This window comes from Rhinolophus ferrumequinum, chromosome 6, assembly GCF_004115265.2.
Source record: "Rhinolophus ferrumequinum isolate MPI-CBG mRhiFer1 chromosome 6, mRhiFer1_v1.p, whole genome shotgun sequence".
NCBI lineage: Eukaryota > Metazoa > Chordata > Mammalia > Chiroptera > Rhinolophidae > Rhinolophus > Rhinolophus ferrumequinum.
The window spans coordinates 73,274,944-73,296,588 of record NC_046289.1 but is presented as its reverse complement, the minus strand read 5'-3'; the positions used below and the strand labels follow the sequence as shown (position 1 = coordinate 73,296,588).

The window sequence follows — 21,645 nt, the reverse complement described above, 5'->3', positions numbered from 1 at the left end:
AAAACAGGTTTTTTTGCTTGAAAACTTTGCCTCAGTTGGTCTGTATCTGCTCCCACTTTTACACTCATTCTAGTTCCAAGACCAAATGGGAAGTTGCTTTCCCCCTTCTTCAGAAGACTGAGTCATAAAGATAGCCCGTCACCTGGTCCTAGAAAGCCTGGGGATTGGCTATGCTCAAGTGGGCCCCAGCAGACTTTCTCTAGTCTGTGCGTGACTTCTTTTTCCTAATGTATCTGTGGCCCCCAAAGCCCCCATTTGCCTGTGGTCTGTTAACATCCCAAAGGGCTGCTCCAGGCTGCAGCAGGCAGAAGCTGAGGGGCTCCCAGGCCTCCAAAGATGTATGGCCATCTGATACTCGAGAGCTTTTGGGGAAATATAATTAAAAAACAAAATCTTCTGCCAACCTCTCCACAAAGGTAGAAGAGAAAGAAAACAACTTTATTACTGAGTATACATTAAACCAGGGTGTGATGAGCATCAAAAATCCACTAAGGATTGCAAAGACAGAAATAATTCTCATTTTTGTAGAAATAATTCTCATTTTTGTTTTTTCTTATAGCCAAACAGATATACTGAATTATATATCAGAAAACCACATTTGTCTAGATTAAATAGCTAGTCTTCAATTAAGAGGACTTGATGGCACCACTTGTCACACGTCCTAAATTCACTTGGCAGTTGGGGTGACCATCTGTTAGTTAATTAGCTTTATCCAAGGAAAAATAAACATCTCATATCTTTAGGGCAGGAGTTAGTTTGGGAGTGAGGTGTCCACTGGAATTTAGCTTCCTAGCCTCCTGCAGAGACTAGAAGAGACTAGAAGATAGGGGAGCTATCTTTCTTGATGACTACACTTCAAAGAGATAGATGGTTCCCAGGTCCTTAGAAAGATATCCTGGGTCAGAGTCTTCTTTAGCTTTTTAAATGATTTATATACATTTCAAAGAGATGGGGAGCTCACCTCTGAAGCTGACATCATGGACGTAAATCAAAATTAGGATCACCTTTGGAGAGCTTTTTTGTTTTTAATCTTTAATGTTTAATTATAAAAATACATATTTGTTGTAAAATTTCAGCCAGTATAGTAAGTGTATAAAGTAAAACATGAGAGCCAACTCCCCTTTTCCAGCAGCAAACATTATATTTACAGAACATATGCGTGTTTATTTACACACGTAGCTTTTGTTTTACAAAAGCGGGATCTTGTTATATGATTTGTCTGCTACTTGATATTTTAAAATATCTTTTCGTATCAAAACCTATAAAATTACATAATTTATTTTTAGATGTTACTTTTATAACCAAAGGACACAGATTTCTAGTATTTTGTTAATGACGCTAAAATTTACTGGCATAAATGCCTACTATTAGGACTCATGCCTCGTAGTATATGTCCATCTTAAATTTCAGTAGGTTAGTTTGGTGGATTCCACCAAATTGCCTACAAAAATGTGGTAACAATTTCCTCTCCCACCATCACTGTATGAGGTCATTTCATACAGTGATGGTGGGAGAGGACATTACTTCCTTTTCTTAATGTATCTGTGGCCCCCAAAACCCCTGTTTGCCTGTGGCCTGTTAACCTCCCAGACTGCTGCTCTGGGCTGCAGCAGGCAGAAGTTGGGGGCTCAAAGGAAGTCAAGTCACTCACCACTGGTATTACCAGATATTGTCGACCTTAAACAATTTATTTTGTCAGTCTGCATGTAAAAAATAGTTTCTCATTATTGTTTTGTGTTTTCTCTATTACTAGTGAGGTTGAGCATCTTTTCATACGTTCGTGGTCATCTATATATATCTTCTGTGAATTGCTTATTCATATTTTTTGCCCTGTACACACACAAAAAAACATTTATTTTTCTGCTGAGTTGCTTTTCCTTTTCTGATTGCATAAACTATTTTCATTGTTTATCAGAAGCCTCAATATTTTGCATACCCTTTTAATCCTGCAATTTTACATCTAGGAAGGAAATCATTGGTTAAAAGGACAAAAATGAATGTCCAAGATGCTTAACACATTGTTTTTAATATAAAAACATTTGAAAGGCACTCTAAAACCCAACAATAGAAAATTGGATCAATACATGTGGAAAATCTAAAAAATGGAGTATAATTAAGAATAATGACAAATTTCTTATATGCTATATTTATTGATGTAGAGATTTATAATATAGAAGTTTTAAAAAATTTCATAAAGCACTTTGTCAGTATTCTTTCATTCTGGTAAATATTATTTATATATAATAACATGTATGATGCGTATATACATATATTATATATATTCTCAGCATATGTATGTGTATATAACAGGGATGCCAAAAAAATGTATACATGTGACTTGTATTCATCTTTTGTTATCGGTATATTTTGAGTATTACAATTTTAATACAGTTTTTTCCTTTCTTCAAATGTGTATACTTTTTTTGACACCCTCTGTATATACACATATATATTAAAATATTTAATATGGTTATTTCTGGGTAGTGTAATTAGGTTTTTTTAAAAGTCCTTTTATTTTTTTTTACAATGTAAATGTTCTATTTACATAAAAATAAGGAAAAACGTTCTCAGAATTGAACCTCCACTCAGATCAGGGTATAGTGGAACCACCGAGTCTCCTACCAAAGCAGGAATGAGACCTAACATTGCATTAACTTTTTTGGCAGCTTCATCCTTTTCTGCTTCAATCTGAGCCTTTAGGCCACTAAAACCTTCAGATTGGTATACTGGTTTAACCTTTTCGCATGAACTATCCTTGCTTTACTTGTTTCATTTATCTTTTGATGTAAGAAACTTGACATTCATCTCTGCCTGTAGTTTGATCTGACAAGACAACTGGTGTAGCTGTTTTCTGATTGCTGAAGCCTCTTTTCTTCCTCAGCAGGATCCTTTGGAGCAAAACCTACTGAAACTTCACACTCGCTGTCCCTTTTGAGCCCCTTAGGTAATTTTTGTGGGAACATTTTGAAATCTGACTTCCTGAAACCTATAAAACTTATGTCTGACCACCTTTCTTCAACATTCTAGTAAATCAACTTGTCAGTAGGGCAAGAACTTACTAGGAGCTCTGCTTCCAGCAGCAGGAGACGATGAGTAGATGTCTCGATGCTTGGGACCTCCCGCACTACTGTATTCAGCCTACGGTCAGTTTTACAGTCTAAATATAAAAAAGCATTGTCCATGTCCTCTGTTTATCTTAACATCTATTCTGCACTCCTGCCAGGTTGTATTTTCCTGTTTGTTTCTTCTTTCAGTTCCATCCACACAGTTCCATTTTGTTTTGTGATTTCCTTTTTGACATATATCCGACTGTTGGAACTTGAATTAGACCAGCTTCCTCCAAACAATGTTATCTTTCCCCAGCCATCCTCTCACTCGTGAGTTCCACGGCATCACTCTTGTGATAAAATTCAAGTTCCTTTCCCATTCTGGTTTTCTATAATGTAGCTCTTCCTGGACTTTAGGATTTTACTAATATTAATTAAAATTACAAGGGAAAAAATCCCTGACATTGATATGTTTGGCAATAAGAGGTAACATTTCCTCCCACAAACAATCGTGGAATATCAACATCTTTTCATAAAAGAACAATAGTTTAATCCTGGAAAAGTTTAGGAAGGACATAATTTCAGAATTTAAAAATATTGAAAAAAAATGTTATTTATTTCATCACAGACCAGAAATACTTTGTCGTGGACCAGCTCCAGCCCACAGGCCTGTGTAGGAAATCATTGCTACAATACATGGTTTTGTAGTTTTATATGGACACTTTTCTCTTTCCTTGAAAAATTTAGGAAGTATCTGATACCCTTTTTGTGTGTGTGTTAGTTACCTCATAATTTATCAGAAGCCCATAAATCTTCTGTTATACGAAATAAGCCCTCTCCCAAATCCTGTTCTCTGACATGCTATGAGTTGTCAGGTGTTCAGCTTCCTGCTCTTTCTTTTTCAATGTCAAAGCGAGGAGATGAAAATATCACCTGCAATCCCAAGTCCCTCAGAATCCTCTTCAGTAAACTAGCATGTCCCAGATTTCTTCTGGTAGTAGAATTGGTTCTGATAGTATCAACTGAAATATGAAGTTGCTGAATTATTAACAAACTCTCCATCAGGCCTCAGAACATACTCAAGGAAGGAGCGCCTAACCATGAGCAAGGCCAAGTTTGCAGAGGGCTCCTCCTGGCCTTTTACAGTCAACAGCCAGAGAATGCGCTCTTCCCTTCCTGCATTGGTGGGGAGGGCTCTGTGCCTCTGTTGGCATCAATGAACCCTTTAGTATTCTGTCTAGGAATGTGTTATTCTCAAAAAATTATCAGGCTGCAATTGTCTTTCCTCCTTAATCCTAGTGAAGGGTGGTATTTAACAGAATAAAGACAAAGACTTTTCTAGCATAATAATGTTGAACTTGTGCTATGAGAAAACAGTCACTATTAGCAAGTGAAGAGACGGTTTGTCTTGAGCTATTTCACCTGGATGGGGTTTGGACTGACCCTCAAAAATCTGAAGTGTCTTCCTTGCTTCTGCAAGACAGACTAGGACCCTGGGGGTGAGGAGAAGAAAGAGGGAATCTAAAAAAGAGCCCAGACCCTATCCAAGGAAGACTCTGTATGAATTGAAAGGTCTATGGTGAGAAAAGAAATGTTTTGCACCGTTCGTTGGACATTGTGTTTATCAGCCAGTAGGATTATTTCCTAGCTGGTCAAGAACGGTACCTGCAGTTGTGGGCTTACAGTGTGAGATGTCAGAGTGGAGAGAGGTACTCATCAAGATTTCATCACTCTTTGGGTAATGACACCAGACTGGCTTTTTAGCACACATATTTTGGTGTCTATTCCAAGGAGGAAGTTAAATTTAGCACACTTCCTGGTAGCCACTGCACAGGGAAAGACTTCCCTGGTCTTGGGTTAATCATAGTCTTTTATGTCTATCTCTGGAATCTCTCCTTGTAAACTGCTAGTCCTTTGAGCTCAAGTTTATTGCGTGAACTGTTACCATAAATCCTTAGAACATGCCAGGAAAGGTGCTGATTGGCTGGTATGTTCATAGTGATTTCTTAGTCCCAGCCCTCGGAATGTCAGGAACGCCCTAGCCATGTTAAGACGGGATTGTAATGGTGGCACTAAATCTTCTATTTCAAGATTTGGATCTCTGGTCTTTTTGAAAGTTTTCTTTTCTTTCTTTGCCTCTTAATAACTCTGCTTCCTATACATTTACCATGCATACGCGTTTCAGTGTTTCTATCTACTTCGGCCCAGGCTGGTCCTGTGACTTGGGAGAGGTTTTGCATCCGTAAGGGATCCACTCCTGGCTCCAACTTAAATCTACATAACATATGCAAAGGTTGCCGAAGACCGGCTTAACTGCTTCTTCCCCCCACCCCAACAGACAAAGCCGAGCTCAATAGAAAATTCCACTACAGGCCGAAACTGCCTTAAGCCTGGAGAAACCGCCCAGAATGTGCTGAATAGAAACCATCTTATCTTAGAAGCCACCTAGTCCTGCTCCCTGCTTGCTTGTGACCGCCCCCTATACCTATAAAACTCCATACCTTTCTTACGACAAGGTTATGGTCTTTTCTAACCTGAATTCTGCAGCTCAAGGAGGCCAAATAAATTCTTACAGACCAATTTTTGTCCCCAGTGACTCATTCGTCCGGCTGTACCTAACAAGTCAGATGGAGTGTGTGTATATATGGGCCTGGTAGTGTAAACAGGGCACTCTGGGTGACTTTCCGCAGACTCTTATTGCACCTGCTCCTGAGGAATGTGTTTGCGTTGTGTGGATTTGGGAAAATCAGATCATGTGTGGTCCTCCAAAGTGGTTTTGGAGCAAGCAAGAGATAAACTTTCAGGGCCACAGGTCCTACTTCTCTACAGGGGCCATCTGGGTCAAGTGTCAGAGACACAGCGTCCCTTAGTCCAGTGCCTGCAGACAGGGGGCCTCAGAATCTCCTAGGGAATGTGTTTAAATGCAATGTCATGGTCAGACTCCATCCAGATTTATTGAATAAAACTCTGGGGAATACAGCCCAATAATCTATATTTTTAAAAATACCCTAGGTTGTTGTGTTATGTGAACAGGTTTGCTGACTACTGCCTCCAAAGGGGTGGTCGCATCACTCAGTGTTGACAAATTCTTTCGCTTTTACCTCCTAAACATTTCTTGCACCTTCCTCTTCTGTGTCCATTAGCCACTGGCCAAGTCCAAGCTTCCGGCTTCTCTGGCCTGGACCACTGCAGTAGCCTCAAAGTTCCCTTGCAGGGACTCATCCTCCTCCAATCTATACTCCATAGAGCAGCCAGTGGTCACTTCAAGTCCCACATTGGATTCTGTCACACTCCCGACCCCATCCTGACACTCCAGTTATTTTGTTCCATTGCTTTTAGGATGAACTCAACATTCTTTTCATGGCCAGAGGGCTTATGTGAGCGGCTCCCCACCCAGCTCCCCAGCCCTGTCTCACAGCCACCTTCCCTGCTAATAGGCCTTTACATTCTGTGTTCTCTCCAGACACTCCTTCCCCTCCCTCTACCTGCACTTCCTTCAGGCTCAGCTGTCATTACTTCTGAGGGAAGCCTTCCTGACCTTTCAAGGGTTGCCCTTTTCAGTTGCAGTTTTATATTTATGTACATAATAATTTCATTAAGTGTGCCTCTCCCTGTAGAGTGTAATTTCCCATGAAAGCAGGGACCATGTTTCTTCACTATTGTAGTCTCAGTTCTTGGCATGCAATAAGCTCCAAATACTTGCCCTCTCCTTTAGACAGCTGAGTTGGCCATCAGGCAATCTTTAGTCAGAGAAGACAGAGGGTCTTGAGATGGATCAGAGCTTTGTAATTATACCCAGGAGTTCCATTCATTCATTTGTTCATTCATTCATCATGACATATGTAGTATTATGTGTTACTTTGAGCTGTGGAATTCTGGGCCTAACTGGAGTTCAGCTAGAACACAGTGGGCACTATCGGTAATGCTTTGAACACTTTTTTTTGAACATTTGGCATATCTCACTTCTCTTGACTAAATGAAAACAAACATTTATTGAACATGAACTAGATGCCAGATGTGCCTCTTGTCCTTAAGTAATTTATGATCTAGGGAGGAAAGACAGACATTAAGCAAGTGACCACATGTTTGAGTTTTACAAAAGGGGCAGTTGAGTGTGCCATGGAGACACAGAAGAGGGGGTCCAAGTCCAGCCTGGGGGGCCAGAGACAGGCTTCCATCTAAGGAATATTTGAGGGGATGAGTAGGAGTTAGGAGAACAGGCTATAGGGGACAGTCCCCGTGAACTTCAGAAGGCTGTTTACTGAGCAGCAGGGAGCACCCAGGTCTGCCTCATTCTCCTGTGAATTAGGGTTTGGCCCATCTGCACTCCCCATCCAGCCTGAGGGGGTAGGATGGCCTGTGCCAATCTAGGTCTAGAGGGCGGCTACGCTAACGGGGAAAGGGAAAGCCGTGTAAGCAGGTACCCCTCAGGGCTCCCTTCTCTGACTCAGGCATTACATGGGCTGTTAAGCATCACCCCAGCATTCTTGTCGGAGCAGTATTAAACATCAACACCGCCAGCAGTTTTCACTCATTTCTTTATTAATGTAGAAAAGGAGCCCAAGGTAGCTGGACCAGTAGTACAAAGCACCAGGAGTTAATATTCTGGTGTAAGGGTTGGCTTTACAGAAGTGAAGGGCAGGCAGGAGCTGCCCTGGTTCTGGGGCACGGCCCAGCCTACTGCCCCAAACCTGGACCCAGCCCCTGGGAAAGAGTGACAGGTAGGCTGGGTGGGATGAACTGGAGACAGATGGCAGGGACAAAGGGCCAGGCAGTGAGAACCATCCTGTGGCTGATGAGGACAGGAAACTGCTGGCATGAGGCTCCCTTCTGCACCATGAGCAGGGGTTCCGGGTGGCCCCAGCTCTAGGGGCAGGTAGAAAAACCCTGGTGAGCATGGGAATCCAGATTCGGCCCTGAGTTGAAGGGCCTTTCCTTTCTCTCCCCAGGGACCACCTTTGCTCTATACTACAAGTGGGGCTTCAGGGCCCAAGGCACAGAGGGAGGCCCAGGGACCTCCCTGTAGGGAGTAAAAGAGGGAAGGGAAGAAAGCACTGAGTGTCCCCCGCTTAGGCAGCCAGAGTTGAGACGCAGGGCAGGACAACAGCACCCTGTGCAATGGGGCTGGAACGTGGCAGGGACGGGCTTATCCTTGGTCAGTTATCCCATGGCAATGGTGCCTGCCTCAAACCTCAGCAAGTGGAGTCTGCAATGAGCATTGGGTGTCAACAGAAGTGGGTTCTAGCCTGAGCTTTCCTGGAAAAGAGCTTTATCACCATGGGCCAGCCATGTCCTGCCCTGGACTGTTCCTCATCTGTTAATGAGGCCTTTGGATGTGACCTCTCAGGTCATGGGAGGGACTCTGCAGAACAGGGAAGCTTCACGACCTGCTCTTGGTAGTTAAGTGGGAACTGGTCTCAACCAGACCCTGGACGCTGGCATGGGATGGGGGCCAGGGGCTGATGGAGGAGGAAAATGCTATTGCGTGAAACCTACTCCCACAAACATCCCAGAGCTGGGAAAGGCTGGGAGCCTCTCCTTTGTCCAGGGGAAGAGAGGCCGCCCTCCCTTTGGCAGGGAAGAAACGTGGCTGGGTGCAGGCCCTTGACAACCACCATCTGGGTGACACTTGGCATGGAGGGAATGTTCTTCCCTGGCGTGGGGAGCTCAAGGCTTCTTGTGGCTTCTGCCTCAAGCCCTTCGTGTGCTGGAGTGCTCTTCACTGTGTTCCTGTCCTGAGGATAGCCCAAGACTCTGCCTGGCTGGCACATGTTAGTTGGTGAGGAAAGGACAGAGGGGTGAGTAAGCAGACAGGGAGGCGACTCTCTGGCTTTCTCCTCTTCCTCTAGGGAGAGCAGCTCAATCAACAGAGTCACAGATCTCTTCCACCATCGCATTGAAGATGTGTGGCTGGTCTGCATAGACATGGTGTGAAGCACCCTCAATCTCCTGCGGAGAGAGAAGCCCGTGGGGGGTGGGAAAGCCCTTTACTCCAGGCACCGGACAGCTGTCGAACCATTTCTTTTCCTTTAGACCTGCTCGCCCATCACCCATTAAGTACTTATGAGAAACAATGGTCCACCTTTCTCCCCACATCTTGGCACTTTCCTGCGGGAGCCAGTGACTCTCAGTATCCCATTCTCCTTCTCCCATGGCCATTCCCTGCATCTTGCCTTCCATGCTAGCCCCACCACTGCTCTGCTCATTTCACCCACAGGTCCGGTAAACCAGGGCCCAGTAGGCACCCAGCCTAATTAAGCACATTCATTAGCAAATGAGGGTGGAGGGGACTAAGAAAAAAGGGAAGGCAGGAGTGTGGTGAGGTGGTGTCATGGCAGCCTCTACTCCTTGTTCTACTGTTCACGGCTCTGGTTTTGAGTGGGAGTTACACCGGGGCTGGAGGGGTAGCGTGATGTCTGTGTCTGGCTACTGGGCAAGAACCTGCCTTTCACTGAACTGGGCTCCACAGAAGTGAGAGGCCCCTAATTATGAAATAACAGAGAGCCACCCCTTTCAAATCCACTGCCCCATCTCAGTCTGTCCATCCCTCTTGTCCTCACCCTCTCTACCCTGAGAGCTCATCCATGCTGAGAGTCAACCAACAGGTGCTGGCATTGAATGTACAGGTTTTCCACCTCAGCCCTGCTGCTTGGATGGCCAACGTACCATGTCTCGGACATAGGAGTCCGGCCGCTGCAGCTTCACCTTTTCTCCTGTGCTGGTATCTATCCAGGTGTTGGCCCCATAGATCATGGTGATGGGCACATCTTTTCGAATTAAGTGAATTCGCTCTAACATGGGGCGCCGAGCCCAGCCGAAGGACTCCATCATGGCTTTGAAGGCCGTCTCACCACTAAGAAGCAAAATAAGGTGAGGCAATTAGTAGAATAAACCCCACAGCATAAAATGTCAACTTGTTGGTCTTTTCAGAGGCTGGGGCCATATTTTCATCATCTTGGTATTCCTCTCAAACCCTGGGTTTGAGACTCATTAAATATTGGTAAGATTAGGAGACAGGACTAAATCTCCAGAGCCCTCCTATCACAGAACAGCTAAAGGGACATGCTTGTAAAAACCCCCAGGGCACTGAGAATTGTCCAAGAATGCAATGAGTTAATATTTATTCAACAAATATTTATGTGCCATACCCTGAGCTAAGGGAACATATGAACAAGAAAGATGCTATACCTGCCCTCCTGCAGCTCACAGTTTAGCTCATACTTTAGGCATTAGATAATGAATTATGTGATTAATTATTTAACTTCAAATTTTCCAAGAATTATGAAAGATTGGTAGAGTGTCATGAGAACACAGACTAAGGACTTAGCCTGCAAGACGTGGAGGAAGGTCAAGGAGTTCATTTGAGGTGGACTCTGAAAAGCCAGTACCGTAGTAGTATAAAGGGTTTCCTGAGTAGACTGGAAAGAAACATCAGTCTTGTGAGGACCTAAGGGAAGCAGCAGTTTGTGCTATGTGAAAAGCAATGACTGCCAATCAAATCTACTTTGCTTTCTGGTAATTTCCTTAAGTAGAACTAAGCCATATCATGAGTGGTCTGCAAGCCTGGGATGGAAGTAGCTTTCTGGGCTGGTCTGTAGCTTTGCGTGAGGCAGAGGAGGGACTGCCTCCTACCAGGCTCAGGCTGTTCAGGGATACCTGGTCTCCTTCGCACCTCTGGGATGAGGGGAGCCTGAGTTCTGCACAGGCCACCAGAAACAGTTCTTCCTTAAGACATCATAGCATAGTAGAAAAATCACAGACTCTGGAGTCAGAGAGACATGACTTGAAATCCTGGCTATACTCTCTTAGCAAGCCATGTAACCAGAACACACTTTAATTTTCTCTTCTACAAATTAGAGAGGAATTATACCTACTTTATTAGGTCATTGTGAGGAAAGTGAAAATATGTACAAAGCCCTTAAGTTTAGGTGAAATGAAATAGGTACACCTCCGCACCCCCCAAACATTTTTCCTTGGCCAAATTTCATGTTTTCCAAGGGAATGGTAAGAGTTACCTTGAGCTTGTCAGGGTTACAACTCAGAAACCCTCAGGGGGTTATAAAATTGAGTGATGATGTTTGGGGGGAGGGGACTGGTTCTCACCGATGTCATCTCTGCTTCCTCCAGGACAGGAATGAGTCCCATGATTTTATATATTCTGTGGCTTAGATTGGGAGGCCATTCATTATACAGAACTAGGTCTAGGACTGGGGAATGTTCCGAGGAAAGGGCTGGGTTGGGTCTGTGGGGCCTCAAGTGGGTATGAGACTGGCCCTGAGCCCAGTGGGGGCTGAAAGAGGGGTCAAGAGCATGAAGCAGGGGGCTACCTGATTAGACTATTGAGCTGAGTTTCTCGACTGCTGCCTAAGTGGGGCCTTTCAATTAGCTGAGCTCATGAGGAATGTTGGATGGGCAGTTCCCACGCTGCCTGAAAGCTGTCTGGGTTTGAGGCTAATGCTCAGACAGTATTATAAACCCCCTCTTCTTCACAGCTTTGGCTCACGACGGGTGACCTAGACAGGCCTGAGATGAGGTGGGGCAGTGCTGCTGCTCCCGGGAACTGTGGCTCCCCTCAGATGTCTCCCAGCAGCTTGGGGTGAAGCCAGCACAGAGGGTGCCACCAGTGCAGCCTCCTGGTCTCAACCACTCCCACAGCACGGCCTGAGGGAAAGAGTCCCTCCCTGACTCTGCCTGGGCCGTCAGCTGCCAAGACTGCAGATCAACAGGCTTGGAGGGCCAGCTGTGTGAGTAGTCATAGTCATAGATAGGAACCTCTCAAGATTCTGGGCATACCCCGAAATCTCCAAAAGATTTGGAAGAAATTCCTATTCCAACAATAAGTATTTCAAGGGTCACATAATTAAAATTTAAAATGCACACTCTCTCAATCAGCAATTCTATTTACAGGAATGTATTCTATAGATAGAGTCACACATGTGCAAAAGAAGATAGGCAAGGAGGTTCTCTGAAGCAACGTCACGTGCTATCTGACTGCAAATAACATGGAAATTTGGGAGTTACAGGTCTGGGACAGAAGAGTTCTTTCGTTCTTTTTTTTTTTTGCCTTTATAAAAATACTATGTCCACATCATATTTTTAGTATTAAAAATAAAAAAGATCTTTTCACATGTTTTTCAGACTCTTGCCTATCAGGCTAATGGCATATCTCCAGAGAAGAGTAAGAGTCCTCCTCTAGAGAAAATGGCAATTTTAATTAATCTATTATCTTCGCTAGCCTTGTGTGCCTATCCCTGGGGAAGTTTCTGGAAATGATCAAGCATGCTAATGCCTCTGGTCCCCTCACTGAATGAGAGATTTGTGGAAGAAGAAATACAGCACAGAATGATCCTGGGACAGTTCCGTCGTTTTCTAGCAGTTGGAGTTTTATCCCCAAACCCATCCACCCCAAGCTGGCTCTGGGAGCTGCCTTCACCTGGGATTCTGTGCATTGCAGTGGTAGATATACTCCGATATAGTATCATCTTCAAAGAAGTCTGCGAACTTGCGCTTGAAGTCTGGTCGGAATCGCTGCACCAGGCCAGGCCCTGGGAGGGGATAGAAAACCATGGAGTGGCCAGTGGTGGGGGAGAGTGTTTTAACAACTTTCATCAAACATTATTTCTCCTAAGGGTTTGTTTGCTTTGTACATTTAACTTTATTATAGTGGCAGAAGGAGTCTGAGAGTCTTTCGGGAAGCTCCAGATGACTACAAATGAGAGGCAGTTGGTTACCAAAGAATTTTTAACAGTCTAACTTCATGAGGAATCAGATTATTTTCAGTTCAATGAAATCCCAAGATCTTTTCCTCCAAGGATCGCAAGCCCCATAAGAGTCCTTGGTTGAGAGGCTTTCCTTTTACAGTCTGAGCTATTCTCCGAGACCCTAACGGCCTTTTAATATTCTGAAGGCAGTGGATGAAACTAGACCACCTCCCAAGAGCCCGCTCATGTTGAGGCTTGTAACAGAATATGAGTGGAGAGGCAAACTTAACCCTGGCATCTCAGACTTGGGGCATAGTTTTAGAGCAATCTGTTCCCTTCACCTTCTTTATATAGTTCATGAAAAAGCAGTATGGCACCCAGAAAAGACTGTGAAAACTGGGCCTAATGGTCACCCTTCTGACTTCTCCCTCTCTTCTGGTCTTCTGTCTGCATGTGAGAAATCAGGGGTGAGAGGGAGGCACAGCCAGGATCTCCTCGGTTCTGGCCCTCCTCCATGGCTGCCAGCCAACTGCCCCAACCACATTAGCTCTCATGCCCATGCACGAACCTGGCCAGATACAAATTTAGAAAAGGGGAGTGGTAAGAGCTGGGCTTCTCCTAAACTCCTACCTTCTACTCAAATGCTAATTTTTCTGTACCAGAATCATTCTGTTTCTCACGAAGGGCCTCGAGAAACAACTCTTATTTGGCCATTAGCAATTAACTGATAATTGGCTATTGAGCATTACTATGTATGCATAAGCTATTGGTGTAAGATAGAGGGTCACCAGTCTTTTCCATTAAGGGAATCTGCTTTTCACTTCATCAGAGTAAAAAGCTCCCCAGAAAGTTAGGGTGCTGGCAGAGTGAGGTCAGAAGCCTGGGACCTACTGATTCCACTTACTTGCTGCCTGCCCAGCCCCACCTGGAACTCCTTCCCTCCTTTTAGCCACAGAATTTGCTGACCGCTACTGAATGGTGAAGATGTGGTGTCTGACTGGCGTAGGGCATGGTTTTGAGGGGTTTGCCTGACACTGTGGGTTGTGTCGGAGGCTATGGTTCTGACAGCTCCCTGCTGCAGGTGCCAGGTGAGCTGCAGAGATGGGAGCCAGTGGTGGTTACCATGCTGACTCGCCAACAGGTTGCCATAAATTCACACACACGTAGCATAAGAACTCAGCAGAGGAAGAGGCACCCCGTGGCCCCTCTCTGTCTCTCTCTGGGGGTCTAGCCAAGACACAGAGTAGTAGTTCTGCTCCATCTGTCCATTGTACAGGAAAGCTTTTACCATGCGGATGAAAGAATAAAGAACGTTCTGAAACTGCAGACCAAGAGATCTGGTCCAGATGAATAGCTTTAAATAACAATGCTAGGCCCATTCCCACTTTTCAAGAACCAGTGGGGAGGATGGGAGTCCAGGTACAGTAGAGCTTCTAGAATGGGACAGCCTGGGTTTGAGGAGATAGTTTCTTTATCCGTAGGCTACTCACCCCAAGGCCCAGCTACTCGAAGAACAGCCAGTGGATTAGAACGCCCTAGGACAGAGGCCACAGCCTTGAACCAGGTTGGGGGTGCACGGATCTCACTGGGGTCAGTTGGTCGGAGGGGAAAGCCCCATGGGTCCACCAGGATGAGGTGTTTAACTCTAAAGGAGGACAAAGGAGATGCTGTATTTGCTTGGAGGTACCATAGCCCTTAACTCGCTCAGGAAGAAGAGAACTATTGGAAACTAACACTGGAAGGGCTCTGGCAAGGCAAGGAGTTAGGTCATGACCGAGAGGGTGGCTCCTCCTTACCTTTCAGGGTACTTGATAGAGTAAGAAGTGGCCAGGAATCCTCCCAAACTGTGTCCCAGGAGGATCATACTGGGGATCCCCATGGTCTCCCGCCACGTCTCTATCGAGGTCACAAACTCATTCTCAGCCCCCTCGGGGTCCCTCGGGAATGTTGGCCTTGAGCTTCGCCCGAAACCAAGCAGATCGAAGGTGTGCAGTGTACGGCGGGCACTCAGTGAATCCATGTTGAGGATCCAGAGGCCCACGCCACCCCCGAAGCCATGTACCATCACCAAGGGGGTGCGGTCCCTGAGCTCGGGGCTCACGGTCACCGTCCAGATCTTGTTCTGGTTTGGGAGAGACACATATCGGGCCAGGAACTTGTTCTGCAGACCTGGGGAGAGGGGATCCAGGGCAGAGTAATAAGCCCTACAGCATTATCGCTTGGCCTGTACTACCACTCTAGCTCTGTCCCTCCATTCCCAAACCCTTTCTCACCTCCTTCCTTTCATAACCCTCTCACCATACATCCTAAGAGTTCAACTTCTAATACAATTTGACACCATCTAGTGTGTAGGTAAGAAGACGGGCCATCTTATTCTTTGAGGCTGTTTGCCTGGCTTCCTTTGGACCCAGGGTGGCAGTGACCCCACTGACCTCACAGAGCTGCTGCATCCATATCTCCTGTACCTGTATCTTGGGGCTTGACAGATGGACAGAAGTGTCCTCACTGAGGGTAGGTGGGAGGGCAGCTTCTAACTGGAGTTGAGCCAGGTGGAGGGGGTGATCCATGTGACCTGAGCCGTGTCTCTTATTCCTCTTAGAGACAGACCAAGATGGGCAGTGCTTGCTTTGCTGGCGTGCAGGCAGTCACATGACAGAGCTGCCTTGGGGAAGTCACCTGGATCCTGGCCAAAAGCTTAAAAGCTGTGGCTGCTCTTTGGTTGTACTTACTCAGGCCCATAAGAAAGAGGGTAGCGATGGCTGGGGCAGTGGTACCAGGTGGCTAAGATCATATAAGAAATATAGGGAGCTGTGCCAAAAGGTCTTGTTTGAGCCAGTGGCTGCTGCTGCTCATGGGATGCCCTGCCCGTGAGAGCTGGTCTGTAGGAATCCCAAACTCCTGTCCCAAAACAGAAGACTATAGGACTGCTGGTCCTTGGGTAGGAAGGTGGTAAATCTAAGAAGTGCTTGTGTGTTTGGAAGAGAGAGGGAGGAGAGAGGAAGAAGAGAAGAATAAGGCGAGAAAGAAGGCGGCAAAGAGAGAATGTGTATATTGGTGTGTGTGGCGTGCGAATAGCTGGTAGAGGGTTGGAAGTGAAGTTGTGGGATGTGGCAGGAGCTAGCCAGCATGACAATAGGGAGGGAGATATCGAGGAACCATTGTATTAGGTTGGTGCAAAAGTAATTGCGGTCTTTGCAGTTATTTTTAACCTTTTAAACTGCAATGACTTCTGCACCAACCTAATAGAATATGGTGTCCTCTGTACAAATTTCTTCCTTCAGATCACTGACAGCCCCTCCTCCCACCCCCAGGCATTGTTGATCAGGAGTCACTGGGCTCAGTGTACCAAACTCTGGGAAGATCCTGTATCCTCCTTGGGCCTCCTGAGGGAGGCGGCACAAGTCGTCCCTTCTACTTACACTGGAGGATCCTGGCTTCCACATTCTTCAGCTGAGACATCGAAGTGGGGCGCCAAGCGGGCAGCCAGCTGCTCAGCCAGCCTTGAGGCCTGGGACAAGGAGACACAGAGACGCTCACTGGCAACATTGGAAGGAAACACTGATGCCCTGAGCCGTGCTGACAGTTACAAAATAGTTATCAGGGGGCAGGGTGTTACCTCCCAATACGACAGTCAGCAATTCCCTCACTGCCTGATAGACGGCTACTGTTCCCTGGTAAATGGCTATTACCAACAACATGCCTTTTGTTTCAAGGTACTCAGAATACCATGCGCAGAGCACCTTACAGTCTACAAAGCACTTTCACATTTGTTATCTCATTTGAGCTTCATAATCCCCTTTGTTACTAATTTTCATAATGTCCAAGGAGATTACAAGGGGTTTTAAAAAGCCAATTTTAACTAATGTTTCAGTTATCTTTTGCTATCCTCAGGACTGGATGTTCCTTCTGAGTAGGACAAATTCCCATGTCATCAACTCTCCTGGCAGGGCACTGGGGTTTGTGTGTGCCTTCTTCCAAGCCCCTGGAAGTACAGAGCACTGTCACTGCCAGTTGGGCTCTCAGGCAATCCTCGAGCAACAAGATGGGAGAGGCAGGGAGCAGGAGGTAGGAGACCTGGGTTCAAGTCCTGCTGTGATTCACTGATTGGACACAGGTTGCCGCTGGACTTGTATTCCAGATTATAAAATGAGTAGAAACTTCACATAATCCTCACCTCCCATGGCATGCAATAAAACAGATACAATAAGCTCCATACCCAGGGGACTTTTATCTCCATACATGGGGGACTTTAAGTCATTGCAGGGTAGAAGTTGAAAGCACCAGTTTTGAAATTAAAAGAACAAACAGACCAAAAAGACCTTGCATGTGAGTCACGGTATTATCATTTATGAGCAGAATAGCTTTGGCCTGATAAATAACCCGACTTTGAGAATCTAGATATGTAGGGAAACTTGCAAGGTTCCCGGGACAAATTAGATACTCAATGAATGAGTTTTTATGATTCCTTTTCCATCCCGTATGACGTTTCTCTTTTCTTGATCTCTGCCTGGGTGAAAGGGATTACAGGACGGACACCACCAGCTCTATCTAGGAAGGGCCTATGAATGTGGGCGTATCACACAGGGGCATTCTGTGGGAGAATGAGAGGAACCATTACCAACTCCCCCGCTTAGTACACACTGGGCATCCCAGTACATTATTTGAGTCACAGAATTTTTGATTAGGATGATTCCTTAGAAAACATCTAGCCCAGCCTTTTTATTTTACAGATGAGCAAAATGATGCCAAAAGAGGTCATATAACTAGTTAGAAAAAGAAGCAGAACTAGACCCAGACCTCAAATCCAGATTTCTCTGTACCTCTCCTGTAGACGTTCCAGCTTCAGCTTTTCAAGGCCATACATGAATAATACTCACAGTATATGACATCACTTTCACACTAGTCTGTATTCTGAAAGGAGATGTGGTCTAAAGCCAGAGGGCCCAAGTTCTAATCCTAGCACTGCCACTTACCAGCAATATGATTTTGGCCTTCCTGTGTCAACATTTCCTCATCTTTAAACGGTAGGTAATACTAGTATCTACCTCATAGGATTGTTATAGATTGAGTTAATGCACCTAACACACGTAGAATAATGCCTGGCACAAGATAAACTCCCAATAAACATTCACCCCCCCCCAGCTAAATCATAAGCTGTCTACATTCCCAGTGTTTTGCAAGTAGCAACTGTCAATGACAGTTTGAGGTTTGAAAGAAATATTGGGGTTGCAGCTGCGAGTGGTACATCGATGACTTTACAGCCAGCTGGGAGTTGTCAGTCTCAATCAATCCAACATGATTCAAAATCCTTGTAATTCTCCACTGGAATTCCATGTAAACTTGAAGCATGTGCACCAAGACCACAGAATTTTGCCCGTCTTATGAGGCAAACTTTCTCTCCACATCATAGACACTGTGACAAGTCAGACCACTGCATCTAGACCCCACATTGCATTTTATCTGCCCAAAGCAGCAATCGGGAGCAATGTTGTTCCATGGAACAGCACCACAGCTGCTCAGCAGACACTCGGGGAGCTTTATTTTGCCTCTCTTCTTCACAGAAACGTTATAGGTACAGCCCTGGAAAGAGTTCCTGGCTCTTTGTATCTGCTCAATACAATTGGGAGGTGAGCATTACCGGTGGGGAGGGAGGAAGTGGATTGGGGCAAGGAGCAGAGAAGTCACTTAGCCATGAACTTAGCCTGGCCTAGAGTGTTTTTATCCTGATGGGGGTGAGGCAGAAGGGGTTCTGTGCTGGGTCAGAAGCCTGTTGGACCTCTGTGATCTTGGGCAAGTCTCCTAACTTCCATGGGTACTAGCTTCTTCATTTGTAAAAAGGAGCTGAACTACCTGCATGGCAACCAGCTCTAATACTGTGTTTCCCTAAGTCATTGTAGCTATTGGACATTTCTTCTTGGAAAACTCATCATAGAAAGCAACACTCCCCTAGGCAGTTCCTTCAAGCACAGGAAGCTGTTACTGTCATAAAGTTAATTCATTTTGCAAGCTGCCTATTCTGCAGCTCTGAAAAGGGGGAACACGGGATCCAGGAAAGGCCCTATTCTGGTGAAACCAAGGCTTGGCTGGGAGCTGAGTCATTCTGCAAGAAACTTTTCCTGGTTCCGACCACGCTGTGAACGGCTAGTTACACCACCTACAGGTGGCACCCCTTGATGCAAACCTGATGCCCTTGAGACAGTGGTAACAAATCCCCAAAGCTCTACATTTGAGACCACATCATAAAGAATACTGTCATGGTGATTAAAAACATTATCAACTAGGATCGCAAGCTGCAAAATGTCTTGGTGGGCGAGAGCTAAACACAGCTTGCAAGCCCCTTACTCCAATTAGATCTATTCCAGCGCGGTGGAGCCTTCTCTCTTCTTCCCAGGCCCTCTCCTTGCCCGGCTAAGCGAGATTCTTCCCACACCCCCGACTTCCATCCTGGGGCAAATCCAGAAGAGTAGACCTGGCTGCTACTCCCGCGTCCTCTAAGCGTGCTTCGGGGTTTCTCAGACATACCCACTAAATCTAATCCCAAAGTACAGCGGCTAGAGGAGAACGAGGAGCGAGCGATGCGAAGACTAACGTGGAGAGTCCAAAACACTAAGCTGCAGGCAAACTTATTTCCCACAGCTCCCCCGGTTCTGCCGCCGGAAAAGCAAAGCGAGCAAACGCAAACCCCCGCCCTCCCCTGAAGCCCACCTGAAACAGGAAAGGCGGGAAGGTGTCTAAAAGTGTTCCACAGCCAGAGAGACTCCCAGGATCATGGCCCAGAGAGAGAAAGAGAAAAAGAAAGAGACAGGATTAACTCACTGCTGCTCCAGATCATCAGCCATAGTAAACAAGCCCTGACGAGTCGAGCCGAGCCTACACATCCCTCCCCCTGACGCCAGCACCAGCTGACCCAGAAAAGGGTCGGATAACAAAGTGGGGCGTGGCCAGCGCGTCCTGCCGGGAGGCGGCCCCCCCAACCCAGACTCAGACTCTGGCCTTGAACCTCCGCGGGTGGGCGGGCCCAGGACACGGGTGCTGGCGGAGAGGTCTCTGCGGTCTCACAGACTTGGACGGTCACCCTGGTCACACATTGGAGGGAGATGAGTAGTACCGAACAACAGTGTCCTTCACGGGAGGAGCTCCACCAGCCTTCCCTTCTCTCGTCATTAAAAAGCGACAGAACTACTCCTGCATGCTCCACAAACACTTTTTGGGCTTCCCTATTCCCTATTATAGCTCTCCTTCCACCACACCCCCCCACCCGACCCCCCCGGTCACCCAGCACGCCCTCAAATCCTGGTGTTCTTTATAATCAGAGCCTTTTGATGTTTGTGGAGACCACACCACTGGTTGAATGCTCCCACAAAGGGCCCCGGGGGCCTGTACCCCAAGTAGATCGCCAGATTTCACAAATAAAACACAGGTTGGATTTCAGACAAACAACAAATACTTTTATAGAATAAGTATGTCCCATACAATACTTGGGATATAACCGGGCATCCCAAGTTTTCTCTGGCAACCCTAAACCTGAGTGACATACGCCAAGATGCAATCCCTTGCCTCCGGACATTTCCCAATGTAGTTCCCAGGGAAGATGTGTCTCATCCCCCGGTCTCCCACAGTTTGGAGGATTCCCACCTCCTGTCCCCTCAGTCAGGGCAGTTGAAGGACTAACCTATAGGGCTGGGTCTCCTTTAGGTAACTGGAATGGGGTGTGTGGACTTGGCGATGGGGTGGCTGGCTTAGCTCACAGGTTCTGAGTGTATTTCAGCAGAGGGGCCAGATCTTTAGGCTGGCTCTTAACTTTACCTGAACTGGTAAAAAAAAAAAAAAGGGCGTGGGGGGCCTGATGTCCATGGACAGCTGTCAGATTTCAGGTCATTCCTTGGTTAGGTCACATTATTTTCTTCATAACACTTATCACTATCTGAAATTGTCATACATATTTGTTTACTCATTTATTATTAGTTTACCTCCACTAGAGCCTAAGGTTCACGGTGGACCGTGTCTGTTTTGTTCTCCGCTTTGCCGCCAGCACCTAGAACAGGATGTGGCACAGAGTAGATGCTCAGTACTTATTGGGCAAATAAATAGATAAAAAGTCTAACAAGGAGGCAGATGTATAAACAATTACCTATAAAACAATGTGCTAAGTGTCAAAGGTTTTGGAAGCTGTATTCTAACTTGTACCATATAGGAAATTCCAGGCTACGTTACTTTGAGTCAGGGCAACAAAATCTTCCACTTTTCTGAAAACCTGTAAGATGCAGACTTTTTGAGGCAAGGATGAGATGACTGGAACTGGTATTTGATCTCTCTAGACCACATCTCAAGAGGAAATGCAGAGAAGCATTTGTGTTTTGTTTCCACGTGCCGAACCAGCTTTACATTAGAGCTGGCATGGAGCTAGGAAACTTGAACACATGAAAAATGCCTTTTATAACCAAAGTTAATAGATCCCTTACAGTGTCCTCAGAGCTGGGATATCTCAGGATTGGGCTGGATCTGCTAGAATTATAGAGTGGAGAAGACTCAGTTTCTGCTCTAAGCAGACCTCTGGGGAGAAATGTAATGTAATTTTTTTATCCTTGTCTTTAAGACAAGACACCATATGTGCAAGTATGAAAGAATATATTTTCCTTCTACCTCCAAATGTGTGATTTTATGTATGATTGAAGTACTAATATGGTCTAAAACTAATTTATGGATAAAAACTAATTTTGGCAAACCCTCTTTTCTGTGCCTGTAAGTCACATTAAGTATTCCAGAAGTAGGTAGAGCTGAGAACTTGATAACTCAGGTCTGGCAGGAATGGATCCTCTTTGGTTTCATATGGATGTTATTGCCTTTTGAATGAACTATGAACAAGGTGTGGCCCGTGGATTAAACACAGGAACTGA

General features: G+C 45.7%; 1 protein-coding gene across 4 annotated transcripts; it reads right to left on the bottom strand.

Moving 5' to 3' along the window:
• Window positions 1-7,567: 7,567 nt before the first annotated feature.
• Window positions 7,568-19,680, bottom strand: ABHD4 (abhydrolase domain containing 4, N-acyl phospholipase B). 4 transcript variants are annotated; one of them, XM_033108325.1, is made up of 7 exons: window positions 19,565-19,680; window positions 16,168-16,256; window positions 14,545-14,917; window positions 14,239-14,393; window positions 12,481-12,592; window positions 9,714-9,900; window positions 7,568-8,996 (listed from the first exon to the last, which is right to left on the bottom strand). In XM_033108325.1, the coding sequence occupies exons 1-7, from the start codon at window positions 19,624-19,626 to the stop codon at window positions 8,907-8,909; spliced, it is 1,068 nt and encodes a 355-aa protein (XP_032964216.1). In that variant the 5' UTR covers window positions 19,627-19,680; the 3' UTR covers window positions 7,568-8,906. The 4 variants fall into 4 exon arrangements, with proteins under 4 accessions (XP_032964216.1, XP_032964218.1, XP_032964217.1 ...); XM_033108327.1 differs by having other exon boundaries at window positions 14,545-14,870; window positions 19,565-19,672; XM_033108326.1 differs by having other exon boundaries at window positions 19,454-19,586.
• Between the last annotated feature and the right edge of the window lie 1,965 nt (window positions 19,681-21,645).

What these genes read in the sequence shown, in the direction of transcription:
- ABHD4 (XM_033108325.1), bottom strand. Translation starts at nt 19,626, where the DNA reads ATGTGTAGGCTCGGCTCGACTCGTCAGGGCTTGTTTACTATGGCTGAT. An exon ending in GCTGATGATCTGGAGCAGCA is followed by an intron (nt 16,257 to 19,564) that starts GTGAGTTAATCC and finishes TCCTTGTCCCAG; the next exon opens with GCCTCAAGGCTGGCTGAGCA. An exon ending in TGCAATGCACAGAATCCCAG is followed by an intron (nt 9,901 to 12,480) that starts GTGAAGGCAGCT and finishes TTTGCTTCTTAG; the next exon opens with TGGTGAGACGGCCTTCAAAG.